Source organism: Oncorhynchus gorbuscha, unplaced genomic scaffold (genome assembly GCF_021184085.1).
Source record: "Oncorhynchus gorbuscha isolate QuinsamMale2020 ecotype Even-year unplaced genomic scaffold, OgorEven_v1.0 Un_scaffold_2778, whole genome shotgun sequence".
NCBI lineage: Eukaryota > Metazoa > Chordata > Actinopteri > Salmoniformes > Salmonidae > Oncorhynchus > Oncorhynchus gorbuscha.
In genome coordinates this window covers 13,611-31,169 of record NW_025747198.1, presented here as the reverse complement: position 1 = coordinate 31,169, position 17,559 = coordinate 13,611, and the positions used below count along the sequence as shown (strand labels likewise).

The following is a 17,559-nucleotide window of genomic DNA, read 5'->3' as shown; positions in this document are numbered from 1 at the left end:
ATTTTCTTTAAGAATGTAGTGAAGTAAAAGTTGTCAAAAACATCAATAGTAAAGTACAGATTCCCGCCAAAAAACACAATCTACACTGCAAAAGCAAAAATAAAATATGACCAAGAGACAACTGCAGTGTATTTACTGTACACACTTCCTCTGACCTGTACAGCCCAGGTGCAGAAACAGGTTCTCAATAGGAGATAGATATTAGAAGGGCCATGCCCCTAACAGTATCATTATTCCAGCCCCTCTGACCGAGTGGGGAACCAGCCGTACTCCTAATATCTAACAGTATCATTATTACAGCCCCTCTGACCGAGTGGGGAACCAGCCGTCCTCCTAATATCTAACAGTATCATTATTACAGCCTCTCTGACCTAGTGGGGAACCAGCCCTCCTAATATCTAACAGTTTCATTATTACAGCCTCTTTGACCTAGTGGGGAACCAGCCCTCCTTCTAATATCTAACAGTTTCATTATTACAGCCTCTCTGACCTAGTGGGGAACCAGCCCTCCTCCTAATATTTAACAGTATCATTATTACAGCCTCTTTGACCTAGTGGGGAACCAGCCCTCCTCCTGAAGAGCTACTTGTTGGGGCGGGCTTTTGGTCCTGCCCTGCTTTAACACATCTGACTCTACTAATCGGCTGAATCACCTCAATGAACTGAGTCGGGTGTGTTGCTGCAAAAACTCTACATTCCCAATGTCCCTCCAAGAGGAGGATGATTAGCCACCCGTGTTGTTGTCATTAGGATGTGAATGGAAGCTAACTGAAACTGAGGGACCTACCTGAAATCTGGCCAATAACAAACTGAATCTGGACAACAAGAAACATTTTTGTTTTCTGTTGTTAAACATTTTGCTTCGTTTCACTAATAAATATGACCCTGTTCTCACCTGTGGTGGTGCTGGAGTGTCACGGTAGCTGGGCAGGATCTTGAGGGTGATGCCCCCCTGGCAGTCCCTCAGCAGCTCCAGCAGCTCCTTGGGATCGCTGCCCACCTCACGCCCGTTCACCTCCCTGATCACGTCGCCCGCGTGCAGCATGCCCTGCCGGTCGATCATACTGCCGTGCAGGACCCTGGCGATCACCAGCTCCCCGCGTTCCACCCTGAACGTCACGCCCTGAGGAGGAGAAGAGGAAGAGAGGGGGATTGAGAGAATGGAGAGAGAGAGAGAGGTTAATGCATGAGAAGGGATTTAAATATTCCATGTACCTAACCTGCTAACTACAAACTATGAACAGTCATCCAGATCTTGCAGATTGATTGGTAATGTCTGAGACTATGTCCTAAATGGTACCCTGTTCCCTACATTTTGCACCATTATTGACCGGAGCCCAGCTATTGGTCCCTGGTCAAAAGTAGTGCACTATATAAGGAATAAGGTGCCATTTGGGACTCATTAACTCACCAGTGGTTCGCCAGCCTTCTTCTGAATGCCAATTATCCTGACGGCGTCGGCGGGCATGAGTGGGCCGGTCGCCATGGCATTACTGTTCACCTCCGACGGCATCTCATAACATTTAGCTGCCACCTTGTCATGGGCCTCAATCAGAGACTGGAGAGAGAGAGAGACAGTTAGCTGCCACCTTGTCATGGGCCTCAATCAGAGACTGGAGAGAGAGAGAGACAGTTAGCTGCCACCTTGTCATGGGCCTCAATCAGAGACTGGAGAGAGAGAGAGACAGTTAGCTGCCACCTTGTCATGGGCCTCAATCAGAGACTGGAGAGAGAGAGAGACAGTTAGCTGCCACCTTGTCATGGGCCTCAATCAGAGACTGGAGAGAGAGAGAGAGACAGTTAGCTGCCACCTTGTCATGGGCCTCAATCAGAGACTGGAGAGAGAGAGAGACAGTTAGCTGCCACCTTGTCATGGGCCTCAATCAGAGACTGGAGAGAGAGAGAGACAGTTAGCTGCCACCTTGTCATGGGCCTCAATCAGAGACTGGAGAGAGAGAGAGACAGTTAGCTGCCACCTTGTCATGGGCCTCAATCAGAGACTGGAGAGAGAGAGAGAGACAGTTAGCTGCCACCTTGTCATGGGCCTCAATCAGAGACTGGAGAGAGAGAGAGAGAGACAGTTAGCTGCCACCTTGTCATGGGCCTCAATCAGAGACTGGAGAGAGAGAGAGAGACAGTTAGCTGCCACCTTGTCATGGGCCTCAATCAGAGACTGGAGAGAGAGAGAGACAGTTAGCTGCCACCTTGTCATGGGCCTCAATCAGAGACTGGAGAGAGAGAGAGACAGTTAGCTGCCACCTTGTCATGGGCCTCAATCAGAGACTGGAGAGAGAGAGAGAGACAGTTAGCTGCCACCTTGTCATGGGCCTCAATCAGAGACTGGAGAGAGAGAGAGAGAGAGACAGTTAGCTGCCACCTTGTCATGGGCCTCAATCAGAGACTGGAGAGAGAGAGAGACAGTTAGCTGCCACCTTGTCATGGACCTCAATCAGAGACTGGAGAGAGAGAGAGAGAGACAGTTAGCTGCCACCTTGTCATGGGCCTCAATCAGAGACTGAGAGAGAGAGAGAGAGACAGTTAGCTGCCACCTTGTCATGGGCCTCAATCAGAGACTGGAGAGAGAGAGAGAGCCACCTTGTCAGCCTCAAGAGAGAGAGAGAGAGAGAGACAGTTAGCTGCCACCTTGTCATGGGCCTCAATCAGAGACTGGAGAGAGAGAGACAGTTAGCTGCCACCTTGTCATGGGCCTCAATCAGAGACTGGAGAGAGAGACAGTTAGCTGCCACCTTGTCATGGGCCTCAATCAGAGACTGGAGAGAGAGAGAGAGAGAGAGACAGTTAGCTGCCACCTTGTCATGGGCCTCAATCAGAGACTGAGAGAGAGAGAGAGAGACACAGTTAGCTGCCACCTTGTCATGGGCCTCAATCAGAGACTGAGAGAGAGAGAGAGAGACAGTTTGAGGCCCATGACAAGGTGGCAGCTAACTGTCTCTCTTCTCTCCAGTCTCTGATTGAGGCCCATGACAAGGTGGCAGCTAACTGTCACCTTCTCATGGGCCTCTCTCTCCAGTCTCTGATTGAGGCCAATGACAAGGTGGCAGCTAACTGTCTCTCTGGGCCTCTCTCTCCAGTCTCTGATTGAGGCCCAATGACAAGGTGGCAGCTAACTGTCTCTCTCTCTCCAGTCTCTGATTGAGGCCCATGACAAGGTGGCAGCTAACTGTCTCTCTCCAGTCTCTGATTGAGGCCCATGACAAGGTGGCAGCTATCAGAGACTGGAGAGAGAGAGAGAGAGACAGTTAGCTGCCACCTTGTCATGGGCCTTGATCAGAGACTGGAGAGAAGAGAGAGACTGGAAGAGAGAGAGCGTTAGCTGCCTCCTCCTCAACATATCACACAGACCTGTCTCCACACCCTCCTCCTCAACATATCACACAGACCTGTCTCCACACCCTCCTCCTCAACATATCACACAGAGCGGTCTCCACACCCTCCTCCTCAACATGTCACACAGACCTGTCTCCACACCCTCCTCCTCCTCAACATATCACACAGACCTGTCTCCACACCCTCCTCCTCAACATATCACACAGAGCTGTCTCCACACCCTCCTCCTCCTCAACATATCACACAGACCTGTCTCCACACCCTCAACATATCACACAGACCTGTCTCCACACCCTCAACATATCACACAGACCTGTCTCCACACCCTCAACATATCACACAGACCTGTCTCACACCCTCAACATATCACACAGACCTGTCTCCACACCCTCCTCCTCCTCCTCAACATATCACACAGACCTGTCTCCACACCCTCCTCCTCAACATATCACACAGAGCGGTCTCCACACCCTCCTCCTCAACATGTCACACAGACCTGTCTCCACACCCTCCTCCTCCTCAACATATCACACAGACCTGTCTCCACACCCTCCTCCTCCTCAAAATATCACACAGACCTGTCTCCACACCCTCCTCCTCAACTTATCACACAGAGCCGTCTCCACACCCTCCTCCTCAACATATCACACAGAGCTGTCTCCACACCCTCCTCCTCCTCAACATATCACACAGACCTGTCTCCACACCCTCCTCCTCCTCCTCAACATATCACACAGACATGTCTCCACACCCTCCTCCTCAACATATCACACAGACCTGTCTCCACACCCTCCCCCTCTCACACAGACCTGTCTCCACACCCTCCTCAACATATCACACAGACCTGTCTCCACACCCTCCTCCTCCTCTCACACAGACCTGTCTCCACACCCTCCTCCTCCTCAACATATCACACAGAGCTGTCTCCACACCCTCCTCCTCCTCAACATCTCACACAGACCTGTCTCCACACCCTCCTCCTCCACATATCACACAGAGCTATCTCCACACCCTCCTCCTCAACATATCACACAGACCTGTCTCCACACCCTCCTCCTCCTCAACATATCACAGACCTGTCTCCACACCCCCCTCCTCAACATATCACACAGACCTGTCTCCACATATCACACAGACCTGTCTCCACACCCTCCTCCTCCTCAACATATCACACAGACCTGTCTCCACATATCACACAGACCTGTCTCCACACCCTCCTCAACATATCACACAGACCTGTCTCCACACCCTCCTCCTCAACATATCACACAGACCTGTCTCCACATATCACACAGAGCTGTCTCCACACCCTCCTCCTCCTCAACATATCACACAGAGCTGTCTCCACACCCTCCTCCTCAACATATCACACAGACCTGTCTCCACACCCTCCTCCTCAACATATCACACAGAGCTGTCTCCACATATCACACAGAGCTGTCTCCACACCCTCCTCCTCCTCCACATATCACACAGAGCTGTCTCCACACCATCCTCCTCCTCCTCAACATATCACACAGAGCTGTCTCCACACCCTCCTCCTCCTCCACATATCACACAGACCTGTCTCCACACCCTCCTCCTCCTCAACATATCACACAGAGCTGTCTCCACACCCTCCTCCTCCTCAACATATCACACAGACCTGTCTCCACACCCTCCTCCTCCTCAACATATCACAGACCTGTCTCCACACCCCCCTCCTCAACATATCACACAGACCTGTCTCCACATATCACACAGACCTGTCTCCACACCCTCCTCCTCCTCAACATATCACACAGACCTGTCTCCACATATCACACAGACCTGTCTCCACACCCTCCTCAACATATCACACAGACCTGTCTCTACACCCTCCTCCTCAACATATCACACAGACCTGTCTCCACATATCACACAGAGCTGTCTCCACACCCTCCTCCTCCTCAACATATCACACAGAGCTGTCTCCACACCCTCCTCCTCAACATATCACACAGACCTGTCTCCACACCCTCCTCCTCAACATATCACACAGAGCTGTCTCCACATATCACACAGAGCTGTCTCCACACCCTCCTCCTCCTCCACATATCACACAGAGCTGTCTCCACACCATCCTCCTCCTCCTCAACATATCACACAGAGCTGTCTCCACACCCTCCTCCTCCTCCACATATCACACAGACCTGTCTCCACACCCTCCTCCTCCTCAACATATCACACAGAGCTGTCTCCACACCCTCCTCCTCCTCAACATATCACACAGACCTGTCTCCACACCCTCCTCCTCAACATATCACACAGACCTGTCTCCACACCCTCCTCCTCAACATATCACACAGAGCTGTCTCCACACCCTCCTCTTCCTCCACATATCACACAGACCTGTCACCACACCCTCCTCAACAACACTATTTCATCATGTCGTAGTCAAGCAGCAACACTCATTGATTTACTACCAACTGACGAGAGAAACACACAACCTACTGGGTAACTGCCCCTCCAGTGTATATGAACCAATCACAGCTCTTCTTCACAAGTAGACTACACTTCTTCACAACCAGTGCATGTTTAAGACCAAAAGTAGCATGCAGGAAATACAATCATGAATCAGTCCCACAGGAAGGAAAGGAGGAACAAGACTGTTAAGTTCTCACCTGCAGAGCAGCCATATCACAGGATAAATATCTGACACACACACACAGAGAGACAGAACACAGAGACAGAGACACAGAGAAAAACAGTGACAGAGAAAGACACAGAGACAAAGAGAGACAGACCAGAGAGACAGAGAGACACAGAGAAAAACAGTGACAGAGAAAGACACACAGACAGAGAGACAGAACAGAGAGAGACAGAGAGACACAGAGAAAAACAGTGACAGAGAAAGACACAGAGACAAAGAGAGACAGAACAGAGAGAGACAGAGAAAGACAGAGAAAAACAGAAACTGAAAGACAGACCGAGAGAGCAGTAACATGCATCAGTACAGATCTGGTTCACACATGATAGAACTCCCTAACCCAGAAATGTGTGTCTACCTCCCCCACTTGACCCCTCCACTCCCATTGGACCAGGGACATAGCCCCCCTCAGGCCGCAGTTTCTCATTGGTCCAGACAGAATAGGCTATTTTTTTTTTATCTCTAGGAGGGGCAAGTAGCAGAGACAGAGAGAGAGTCAAAGACAGATTATTACAACCATTTGATACCATGGTCTCATTTGCAATGGTGCCCTGAGGACAACAATTTCTTCATAATAATAATAATAACAATTAACACACCGGCTTCCAACACCACAAAAACAATGATTCAATCCAAACAGTTGCAGTTCTCCTTAAAAACATTCAGTATTACAGCTCTAACTGCCGTAGAGGCACCAGAGTCACAGCTCTAACTGCCGTAGAGGCACCAGAGAGTCACAGCTCTAACTGCCGTAGAGGCACCAGAGAGTCACAGCTCTAACTGCCGTAGAGGCACCAGAGAGTCACAGCTCTAACTGCCGTAGAGGCACCAGTCACAGCTCTAACTGCCGTAGAGGCACCAGAGAGTCACAGCTCTAACTGCCGTAGAGGCACCAGAGAGTCACAGCTCTAACTGCCGTAGAGGCACCAGTCACAGCTCTAACTGCCGTAGAGGCACCAGTCACAGCTCTAACTGCCGTAGAGGCACCAGTCACAGCTCTAACTGCCGTAGAGGCACCAGTCACAGCTCTAACTGCCGTAGAGGCACCAGAGAGTCACAGCTCTAGCTGCCGTAGAGGCACCAGAGAGTCATAGCTCTAGCTGCCGTAGAGGCACCAGAGAGTCACAGCTCTAGCTGCCGTAGAGGCACCAGAGAGTCACAGCTCTAGCTGCCGTAGATAATAATAATAATAATATATGCCATTTAGCAGACGCTTTTATCCAAAGCGACTTACAGTCATGTGTGCATACATTCTACGTATGGGTGGTCCCGGGGATCGAACCCACTACCCTGGCGTTACAAGCGCCATGCTCTACCAACTGAGCTACAGAAAGACCAGAGGCACCAGAGAGTCACAGCTCTAGCTGCCGTAGAGGCACCAGAGAGTCACAGCTCTAGCTGCCGTAGAGGCACCAGAGAGTCATAGCTCTAGCTGCCATAGAGGCACCAGAGAGTCACAGCTCTAACTGCCATAGAGGCACCAGAGAGTCACAGCTCCAACTGCCATGGAGGCACCAGAGAGTTACAGCTCTAGCTGCCGTAGAGGCACCAGAGAGTCACAGCTCTAGCTGCCAGAGTCACAGCTCCAACTGCCATGGAGGCACCAGAGAGTCACAGCTCTAGCTGCCGTAGAGGCACCAGAGAGTCACAGCTCTAGCTGCCGTAGAGGCACCAGAGAGTCACAGCTCTAGCTGCCGTAGAGGCACCAGAGAGTCATAGCTCTAGCTGCCATAGAGGCACCAGAGAGTCACAGCTCCAACTGCCATGGAGGCACCAGAGAGTCACAGCTCTAGCTGCCGTAGAGGCACCAGCGAGTCACAGCTCTAACTGCCATAGAGGCACCAGAGAGTCACAGCTCCAACTGCCATGGAGGCACCAGAGAGTTACAGCTCTAGCTGCCGTAGAGGCACCAGAGAGTCAATGATTGAGATGTTCGACGAGCACGTGTCCACATACTTTTGACCATGTAGTGTAGTTCCAACCAGAGAGAGAGAGATGATTATTATTATTATTATAATAATGTTAATCTCCAAAGAAAACTTTGGCAACATGTACATTGTTACATAATGACAATAAAGCAAATTGAAATGAAGTGAATATTGAGAGAGAGCGAGGCAGAGACAGCGAGGCAGAAACTTCAGGAGTAATATGGTGATTGACAGGACAGTCATTCTCTAGTCTACTTTCAGGCTAGCTCTAACAACTCAACGGTACTGTGTGTGTGTATGTACACAGGTATGTGAGTGTGTGTGTGTACACATAGGTGTGTGAGTGTGTATGTGTGTGTGTGTGTGTGTGTGTACACATAGGTGTGTGAGTACCTTGAAGTGTGGTTCCTGGAGGATGTTGGCTAGTTCCTCGGCGGAGGCGTCTCTACTACTCAGTCCTGTGAGGGAGTCTAGGATCTCTGAGACCAGCTGCTGGTTGTTGTCTCTCACAGCCTCCAGCTTCACATCCACCAGCCTCTCATGTGCCTGCAGAGACACACATTAATACACACAGTATTTAGTTCAGGTTTTAACTATCCCAACGCCCAGGACCAGTTATTCTGCCCCCGGCCTCTGGAACAGCCTGCCAGAGAACCTGAGGGGTGCTGAAACTGTGGACATATGTAAAGGAGATGTTAAAACATCTTTTAAGTTGAGCTTTTCCTTGAGGTGCTTTTTAGTCGTTCAGTTATTGTTGTTCTTTCATTTGTTGTGTAAATATGAAATATTTCAGGTTTTATTTGTTGTGTAGTAAATATGAAATATTTCAGGTTTTATTTGTTTTTTTTCCTATGAAGCACACTGTGTTGCATTCCATGCTGTAGAAATAAAGCCTGATTTAATGGTCAGTTTTTTCCCTGTGAAAAGTGAACCTAGTGTAAAATGTCCACCAGATGTCAGCATGTCACAACAAACAAACACACTTCTCCTTTTGGCCTTTCAAAGATGGTACAAAAACAAACAAAAAATTAAACACGTTTTTTTCTTTGTGTTTAGTGAGTCTGCCAGATCAGAGGCAGTAGGGATGACCAGGAATGTTCTCTGTTTAGTGAGTCTGCCAGATCAGAGGCAGTAGGGATGACCAGGAATGTTCTCTGTTTAGTGAGTCTGCCAGATCAGAGGCAGTAGGGATGACCAGGGATGTTCTCTGTTTAGTGAGTCCCCCAGATCAGAGTCAGTAGGGATGACCAGGGATGTTCTCTGTTTAGTGAGTCCCCCAGATCAGAGGCAGTAGGGATGACCAGGGATGTTCTCTGTTTAGTGAGTCTGCCAGATCAGAGGCAGTAGGGATGACCAGGGATGTTCTCTGTTTAGTGAGTCCCCCAGATCAGAGGCAGTAGGGATGACCAGGGATGTTCTCTGTTTAGTGAGTCTGCCAGATCAGAGGCAGTAGGGATGACCAGGAATGTTCTCTGTTTAGTGAGTCCCCCAGATCAGAGGCAGTAGGGATGACCAGGGATGTTCTCTGTTTAGTGAGTCTGCCAGATCAGAGGCAGTAGGGATGACCAGGGATGTTCTCTGTTTAGTGAGTCTGCCAGATCAGAGGCAGTAGGGATGACCAGGGATGTTCTCTGTTTAGTGAGTCCTCCAGATCAGAGGCAGTAGGGATGACCAGGGATGTTCTCTGTTTAGTGAGTAATCCAGATCAGAGGCAGTAGGGATGACCAGGAATGTTTTCTGTTTAGTGAGTCCTCTAGATCAGAGGCAGTAGGGATGACCAGGAATGTTCTCTTGATAAGTGTGTCAATTAGACAATTTTCCTGTCCTGCTAAGCATTCAAAACATAATGAGTACTTTTGGGTGTCATGGAAAATGTATGGAGTAATAAGTAAAGACATTTTAGGAATGTAAATGAAGTAAAATGAGTCAAAAATATGATTACTATAGTACAGATTCACCCCAAAAAAATACTTTAAAAGTAGGGAAGGGAAACCAATGGAATCAAATACAACCAAGGGACAACTGTACAGTGTACTGTCCACACTCCCTCTCACCCATACAGCCCAGATGCAGAAACAGGTTTTAAAGTAAAGGACAGATACCCCCAAAAAACTGCTTAAATTGTAAAGTATTTTTTACTTAAGTACTTTAACACCACTGCGGTTTATAAATTAGGCCCTGGCCTCTACAGACTGTGACATGGTTGAAACACGTTGTAGATGACATTTCACTGCAGTGTTAAACATAGATGTGCAGCTGTTAACCCCATGCACCCGGCAGTAACCACCGAGACTTAGGCTGGGGTTACTTACACAAAGCCACTTTAACGCAATTCTAGTTGCAAGTGACGTAATCTCAAGCAACTCTGCGGTTAAATGAAGCAACTCAAATGTGATTAAAATTGCACGCAACAGCCAATCAAATTGAAGCGGATGGTTTGAGAATTCTAAACTCAACCCATGTCATCTGCTGCATTACGTTGTGGTTTCACCAATGTGTTCACCCAACGGTTTGGTTATTGTGACAGCAAGGACACTGTAGAAATGCAGCCTGTACAATTTAGCTAGTTAGCCTAAAGGACATTGCAAACACCAACACAGCAAGCTAGCCAAAATTACACGGCAAACACCAACACCTAGCTAGTTAACAACGAGCTAACCAAGCTAGCACAGTTCATGGTGGACAACTTCAGTTGAAACTGGTCAAGGAGAGGTTTGGCTTCTCTTCAAAATGACATTTATTGACTGCTAAACCATGTACAAATAACTTGTATACAATTCCTGTTGTGTTAGTCTCTGTTCTGTCAACCCTGATTGCAGGTTGTTCTGCGCAGCACGAACAGCTGTGGTGACATGACAACTGGGTCAGAATTCCAAACCTTCAAATGGATCATGTGACAAAAGTGTTTGTTTTGATTGGCTGTTGCTTGCAACTAGTTGCACAAAGTTTGAACTGGATTCAACCAAGTTGCAAATGAGATGCTTATTGGTTGCAGGGGGGTGTTTCCCCAAGCAACCAACAAACAACTCGGTTGCAAGCAACTCAAATTGCCGGCCAGTTGCGCCGTGTACTAGCAGACTGACTGGCTAATTGGCCATACCATACATTCAAAACAATCTCGGCCAAAACGTTCCAGACTGCTGCTGTTTGGCTGTTATTGGCTCAGTCCGTTCTGACAAGATGGAGGAGACATTTATATGGTGGCACTGAGTGCCTCTTCCTCTCCCCTCCTTCTCTTCTCTCTTAGCTGATGATATGATGGAGTGTGTATGTTACCTTGGCGAGGGAGCGGACTATGGGGCTCTCTATGATTCCCTTGAGGAAGAGGAGGTCGATGTCTTTGGCCCCCGTGGTGGGAGGCATGTCTCTCAGGTTATCCAGCACCTGCTGCATGGCTGGAGGACAAACACAAAATGTTTTTAAAAAGAAATACTATTTTTATATCCACAAAATCAATAGTTCTATGCAGACTTGCAATCAGAAGGCCACATAATGTCAGCCTATGTATATGGCAGAGACGTGAAAAGGGTCAAGGGGTCTGAATACTTTCCCAATGCACTGCATGTACAGGTCCTTGTATGAACGGCCCGTCTCACACCTTAGTAGATATCAGGAAGACCAGGCGGTCATGTCTAGAGTTTTATACAACGAGTCGGTCTAATCCTGAAACACATTCCAGCCGGTGTCTATTCCATAAGTTACCAGCAGCTAAATTTATGAAGTTAAAATGCCTATTTACTCTGTTCCATCTGACTGCTGAATCCACTGTCTCATCTACCCTGACAGGTCATTTATAAACTTGATCTCCACTATAAAAAGCATCTAGACATCATCTACCATTTCTTTTAGACTAATATTTAGTTTTCAACAGCGGAGATTTATATAAACCTTTGTCCGTCTCTCTGACATTTGCTAAATGTTTTCAATATTCAAATCCGATCTCCAGCCGTCCCATAGTAACAAACGAGTCAGGACAAGACAAACAGGGAGGCAGCATTTCTCAGCCAGTTGAAATCATGAATCAGCTGGGATCTTTTTTACAGACATATATACACTGCTCAAAAAAATAAAGGGAACACTAAAATAACACATCCTAGATCTGAATGAATGAAATAGTCTTATTAAATACTTTTTTCCCTTTACATAGTTGAATGTGCTGACAACAAAATCACACAAAAATTATCAATGGGAATCAAATTTATCAACCCATGGAGGTCTGGATTTGGAGTCACACTCAAAATTAGAGTGGAAAACCACACTACAGGCTGATCCAACTTTGATGTAATGTCCTTAAAACAAGTCATAATGAGGCCCAGTAGTGTGTGTGGCCTCCACGTGCCTGTATGACCTCCCTACAACGCCTGGGCATGCTCCTGATGAGGTGGCGGATGGTCTCCTGAGGAATCTCCTCCCAGACCTGGACTAAAGCATCCGCCAACTCTTGGACAGACTGTGGTGCAACGTGGCGTTGGTGGATGGAGCGAGACATGATGTCCCAGATGTGCTCAATTGGATTCAGGTCTGTGGAACGGGTGGGCCAGTCCATAGCATCAATGCCTTCCTCTGGTAGGAACTGCTGACACACTCCAGCCACATGAGGTCTAGCATCGTCTTGCATTAGCAGGAACCCAGGGCCAACCGCACCAGCATATGGTCTCACAAGGGGTCTGAGGATCTCATCTCGGTACCTAATGACAGTCAGGCTACCTCTGATGAGCACATGGAGGGCTGTGCGGCCCCCCAAAGAAATGCCATTCCACAATATGACTGACCCACCGCCAAACCGGTCATGCTGGAGGATGTTGCAGGCAAGAGAATGTTCTCCACAGCGTCTCCAGACTCTGGTCACATGTGCTCAGTGTGAACCTGCTTTCATCTGTGAAGAGCACAGGGCGCCAGTGGCGAATTTGCCAATCTTGGTGTTCTCTGGCAAATGAAAAGCGTCCTGCACTGTGTTGGGCTGTAAGCACAACCCCCACCTGTGGACGTCAGGCCCTCATACCACCCTCATGGAGTCTGTTTCTGACCGTTTGAGCAGACAAATGCACATTTTCACATTTGTGGCCTGCTGGAGGTCATTATGCAGGGCTCTGGCAGTGCTCCTCCTGCTCCTCCTTGCACAAAGGCGGAGGTAGCGGTCCTGCTGCTGGGTTGTCGCCCTCCTACGGCCTCCTCCACATCTCCTGATGTACTGGCCTGTCTCCTGGTAGCGCCTCCATGCTCTGGACACTACGCTGACAGGCACAGCAAACCTTCTTGCCACAGCTCACATTGATGTGCCATCCTGGATGAGCTGCACTACCTGAGCCACAACTCGCATTGATGTGCCATCCTGGATGAGCTGCACTACCTGAGCCACTTGTGTGGGTTGTAGACTCAGTCTCATGCTACCACTAGAGTGAAAGCACCGCCAGCATTCAAGTGACCAAAACATCAGCCAGGAAGCATAGGAACTGAGAAGTGGTCTGTGGTCCCCACCTGCAGAACCACTCCTTTATTGGGGGTGTCTTGCTAATTGCCTCATTTCCACCTGTTGTCTATTACATTTGCACAACAGCATGTGAAATGTATTGTCAATCATTGTTGCTTCCTAAGTGGACAGTTTGATTTCACAGAAGTGTGATTGACTTGGAGTTACATTGTGTTGTTTAAGTGTTCCCTTTATGTTTTTGAGCAGTGTATATACACACATACAAAGAAGCCTTTTTTTTTTTTTTTTTTTAAGTGTCAATTGAAAAAATGTCAAACGAAACAAAGAGCAGCTAGTTTCATCTTTCCAGCTTCAGTTTGATGTGATTGTGTTAGCTGTGCTGTTGCCTAGCTCCTATGAACAACAGTGTCCAGCTTCAGTTTGATGTGATTGTGTTAGCTGTGCTGTTGCCTAGCTCCTATGAACAACAGTGTCCAGCTTCAGTTTGATGTGATTGTGTTAGCTGTGCTGTTGCCTAGCTCCTATGAACAACAGTGTCCAGCTTCAGTTTGATGTGATTGTGTTAGCTGTGCTGTTGCCTAGCTCCTATGAACAACAGTGTCCTGACAAGAGAACACATTTTCTATGCCAGGTGAAATCACACCTCATTAGCAAATTGGATGTATCCAAATAAATGTCACTAGAAAACAGCTTAAACAAATGCAAATGCAGCTCCTTTGCTGTTTGACCTGATTGTAAGTTACCCGTAGTTGGCTAGCTAGCAGGCAAGGGATAAGAACGTTGCCAGCTAGTATGGCAATAGAACATTTAGAATGAACAAACCATAACAATGATGCCAGCTGATTCGTGATTTCGACTGGCTGAGAAAAGCTGCCTCCTGTCTCGCCCCGACTCCATTACTATGGGACAGCTGGATATTACATTGTTTCAATATTCAAATGTTGCAAATGTCGGAGAGACAGACAGCAAGGTTTATACAAATACCCACTGTTGTAAACTAAATGTTAGCCTAAAAGAGACGCGAGATAATGTCTACATACTTTTTATAGTGGTCAAGTTTATAAATTGCCTGGCTGGGCTGATGAAACAGTGGATTGTGTAGTCAGAAAGAACAGATTCAATTTTAAAAGTCATAGATTTAGCCGGTGGTAACTTATGGAATAGACACCAGGTGGAATGCAGTTTTAACCAATCAGCATTCAGGATTAGTCCCACCCTTTGTATAATTCAAGATGGATGTTGGTGAAACACCCCTTTAAACTGTCTATTTTAACTTCTATGGTAACGACATTTGATTTGGATATTAATGAGTGCACAGTGACAAATTCCCAAAATCCCAATCAAACACAAATGTAGGGCCTTGATGTAAAATACCTGGCATAACAAGGGTGAAACAACTGGAGCAGTAAGAGACCATCAATGGAGTGATTCAGTACGAAAAGCCTTCATTTCCATAACCCCAACAAGCAACTCGCTAAAACAATGGAGAAGTTCCAAATGGCATCCTATTCCTTTATAGTGCACTACTTTTGACCAGGGCCCATCATAGTGCACTATATAGGGAATAGGGTGCCATTTGGGACAGACATTGACGGGTCCCACTGGTAGATGTCTCCAACATTCACTATATAAGAGAACAGAACCGTTTCCCAATTCAAGCCTATAAGTGGTTACCGGTGAAACACTCAAACCAAGGCTTGTCACAGCCTATACTTACAGCTTTCTCTGGTCTACTTTCTAATCTTAACAAAAAACATCATGACAAAAATCACAAGGACTTTGACTTGCACACACCAACATAGAGGTAACAGAATAAAGGAAAGCCCAAAACAGGACGTTGGGCACCACGAGCCAACAGAACAGCTTCAATGCACCAAGGCAAAGATTCTACAAGTGTCTGGAACTCTATAGGGCGTTGGGCACCACGAGCCAACAGAACAGCTTCAATGCACCAGGGCAAAGATTCTACAAGTGTCTGGAACTCTATAGGGCGTTGGGCACCACAGGTCAACAGAACAGCTTCAATGCACCAGGGCAAAGATTCTACAAGTGTCTGGAACTCTATAGGGCGTTGGGCACCACGAGCCAACAGAACAGCTTCAATGCACCAGGGCAAAGATTCTACAAGTGTCTGGAACTCTATAGGGCGTTGGGCACCACGAGCCAACAGAACAGCTTCAATGCACCAGGGCAAAGATTCTACAAGTGTCTGGAACTCTATAGGGCGTTGGGCACCACGAGCCAACAGAACAGCTTCAATGCACCAAGGCAAAGATTCTACAACTGGAACTCTACTGGAGAGATGTGACACCCTTCTTCCATGAGAAATTCCATAATTTGGTGTATTGATGATGGTGGTGGAAAACACAGTCTCAGGCGCCGCTCCTGAATCTCCCATAAGTGTTGAAATTGGGTTGAGATCTGGTGACTGAGACACACCCTTTAAACCCCTATGATCCTTTGAGACTCAATATTAGGTCAGGTGTTCCTAAGGTGTGGTATACTCAGGTGTATTATACAACAATCTGACATGTAAACAAACCCCATGTAGCCACAATGCAAACAACAGCGTCCCATTGTAACACCTTGTAAATAATATGTTTTTGAGAGACATTTGAATGGAACAATAACACTACAGGATGAACTTTCCCCTAGCTACAGATCTATGATAGGCTTCTCCGCCTCCAATCCTAACCTTAGCCATTAGTGGGGAAAATGCTAAACTGTCCCAAGATCAGTGTCTAAGGGCAACTTCACCCTACATCAAAACCAGTCCGTCTGCCCTCACCTCAGGCAGACTGACAGACAACACAGCACCTGGAAGGCTGGAGAGGGTAGGGAACCCACGTCAAAAGGTTTCCACTTCATCAGCTACCAACCAGGATGTTAACAACAACGTTGATCACTCTTTTTTTACATAGTTTCAAAGTCTTGGTGGAGAGGATGGGTTTTTCCCCCACTCCTCCTGGATAAAGGTTGTGCCCCAAAAAGCATCCTATGAGCCCTGGTCAGAAGTAGTTCCCTATAAAGGGAAAAGAGTCCAAACTGGCCTAACCAACCCCACTGTCGGGACAGAGGAGAGTACACACTGCCCTAACCAACCCCACTGTCGGGACAGAGGAGAGTACCAAACTGGCCTAACCAACCCCACTGTCCAGACAGAGGAGAGTACAAACTGGCCTAACCAACCCCAATGTCCAGACAGAGGAGAGTACAAACTGGCCTAACCAACCCCACTGTCCAGATAGAGGAGGGTACATACTGCCCTAACCAACCCCACTGTCCAGACAGAGGAGGGTACATACTGCCCTAACCAACCCCACTATCCAGACAGAGAGTACATACTGCCCTAACCAACCCCACTGTCCAGACAGAGGAGAGTACAAACTGCCCTAACCAACCCCACTGTCCAGACAGAGGAGAGTACAAACTGCCCTAACCAACCCCACTGTCGGTACAGAGGAGAGTACATACTGCCCTAACCAACCCCACTGTCGGTACAGAGGAGAGTACATACTGCCCTAACCAACCCCACTGTCCAGACAGAGGAGAGTACATACTGCCCTAACCAACCCCACTGTCGGGACAGAGGAGAGTACACACTGCCCTAACCAACCCCACTGTCGGGACAGAGGAGAGTACAAACTGCCCTAACCAACCCCACTGTCCAGACAGAGGAGTACATACTGCCCTAACCAACCCCACTGTCCAGACAGAGGAGAGTACATACTGCCCTAACCAACCCCACTGTCCAGACAGAGGAGAGTACATACTGCCCTAACCAACCCCACTGTCCAGACAGAGGAGAGTACAAACTGGCCTAACCAACCCCACTGTCCAGACAGAGGAGAGTACAAACTGCCCTAACCAACCCCACTGTCCAGACAGAGGAGAGTACAAACTGCCCTAACCAACCCCACTGTCCAGACAGAGGAGAGTACATACTGCCCTAACCAACCCCACTGTCGGGACAGAGGAGAGACAGCCCTAACCAACCCCACTGTCGGGACAGAGGAGAGTACAAACTGCCCTAACCAACCCCACTGTCCAGACAGAGGAGAGTACATACTGCCCTAACCAACCCCACTGTCCAGACAGAGAAGAGTACATACTGCCCTAACCAACCCCACTGTCCAGACAGAGGAGAGTACAAACTGCCCTAACCAACCCCACTGTCCAGACAG

General features: G+C 48.0%; 1 protein-coding gene across 1 annotated transcript in view; it reads right to left on the bottom strand.

Moving 5' to 3' along the window:
* Positions 1-17,559, bottom strand: part of LOC124026572 (protein PALS2-like) — a 42,957-nt gene that overhangs the window by 15,783 nt on the left and 9,615 nt on the right. The window contains exons 3-6 of the mRNA XM_046339481.1: positions 11,221-11,339; positions 8,338-8,490; positions 1,412-1,558; positions 896-1,123 (exon numbers count right to left, since the gene is read on the bottom strand). Of these exons, the coding sequence (XP_046195437.1) occupies positions 896-1,123; positions 1,412-1,558; positions 8,338-8,490; positions 11,221-11,337 (645 nt within the window). The 5' untranslated portion in view covers positions 11,338-11,339. The remainder of the gene's footprint in view (positions 1-895; positions 1,124-1,411; positions 1,559-8,337; positions 8,491-11,220; positions 11,340-17,559) is intronic.